This window comes from Sinocyclocheilus grahami, unplaced genomic scaffold (genome assembly GCF_001515645.1).
Source record: "Sinocyclocheilus grahami isolate Dianchi unplaced genomic scaffold, SAMN03320097.WGS_v1.1 scaffold29190.1, whole genome shotgun sequence".
NCBI classification, from domain to species: Eukaryota; Metazoa; Chordata; class Actinopteri; order Cypriniformes; family Cyprinidae; genus Sinocyclocheilus; species Sinocyclocheilus grahami.
The window spans coordinates 19,252-20,279 of record NW_015520812.1 but is presented as its reverse complement, the minus strand read 5'-3'; the positions used below and the strand labels follow the sequence as shown (position 1 = coordinate 20,279).

The 1,028-nt window shown below is 40.2% G+C and overlaps 1 protein-coding gene across 1 annotated transcript in view; it reads right to left on the bottom strand.

The window, feature by feature from the left end:
- Positions 1–6: 6 nt before the first annotated feature.
- The window catches only part of LOC107580274 (protein phosphatase 1L-like), a 2,349-nt gene continuing 1,327 nt past the window's right edge, over positions 7–1,028 (bottom strand). The window contains exon 3 of the mRNA XM_016265999.1: positions 7–989. Coding sequence (XP_016121485.1) covers positions 643–989 — 347 coding nt within the window. The 3' untranslated portion in view covers positions 7–642. The remainder of the gene's footprint in view (positions 990–1,028) is intronic.

Sequence of the window (1,028 nt, the reverse complement as noted above, 5' to 3'; positions counted from 1 at the left end):
GTTATTATGGATTATGGACTCCGATTTCAGCCAGAAATGACAGTTAAAATTGCTCATATCTGCAGCAAAAGATGAATATTTTCAATGAATGATTTGCAGTTTGGGTCTATTGCTGTTTTATATAGTCTTACAGACATGGTCACGATCACAGCTTACATGTTTCTCCAGACTCATGCTCGTCAGTAGTTCATGATTTCAGTTTTTAAACTTTATTTAACATACCATACATGTTAGCTGGGTTACTTCTTAAGGCAACCTACTTTTAATTGTTGAAAATAGCACATATATAATAACCAGGGAAATGAAACCAAACATGACGGATAAAAAAAAAGATGAAATGAAAACTTTACAACTCAGTCCATCAGATTTTTTATTTTTGTTGCATGACCTCTAGTCACTTTGAACTGCGTGTTGTTGTTTTTTTAATGAAAGAGCTGCGTATAGATTCTGTGTTCCATAGGGGAACGATTCCTTTAATAAGAAATAATTGCATTCAACTTAAATACAAATAGTAGCTTCTCCAAAAAATATTTTTTATCTAACGTTAAACTTAGGCGTAATGTTAATCATTCATCCAGTCTCTCACTCATTAAAATATATGTTTTCATTACATTATTACACATGAGAGCTGAGTCTTCTTCACTAGCCGGCGGCCTTGGAGCCTCTCTTCGTGAACTTGACCACCATCACGGTGATGTTGTCTGGACAGCCGCGGGAAAACGCCTGAAGGACGATGCTCTTCGCACCGAAATGCGGTTCATCCAGATGCTCTTTAATGAAATGCACGGCTTCCTCGATGCTGAAGGCGTCCCAGAGTCCATCTGACGCCAGAATCATGAACTGAGGCTGTAGTTTGTCCAGGTCAAAGGTCAGCACGTCGGGGTCAGGGATCAGCACGTTCAGCTTCTTCAGCGGGTAGTCGCCGAGTGAACGTGACATGGTAAGAACGCCCTGCACACGCCATGAGCCGCTGAAACTGATGAAGCCACCTAGAGCAGAGAAACTAAATACTAATTACTGTGGGATTT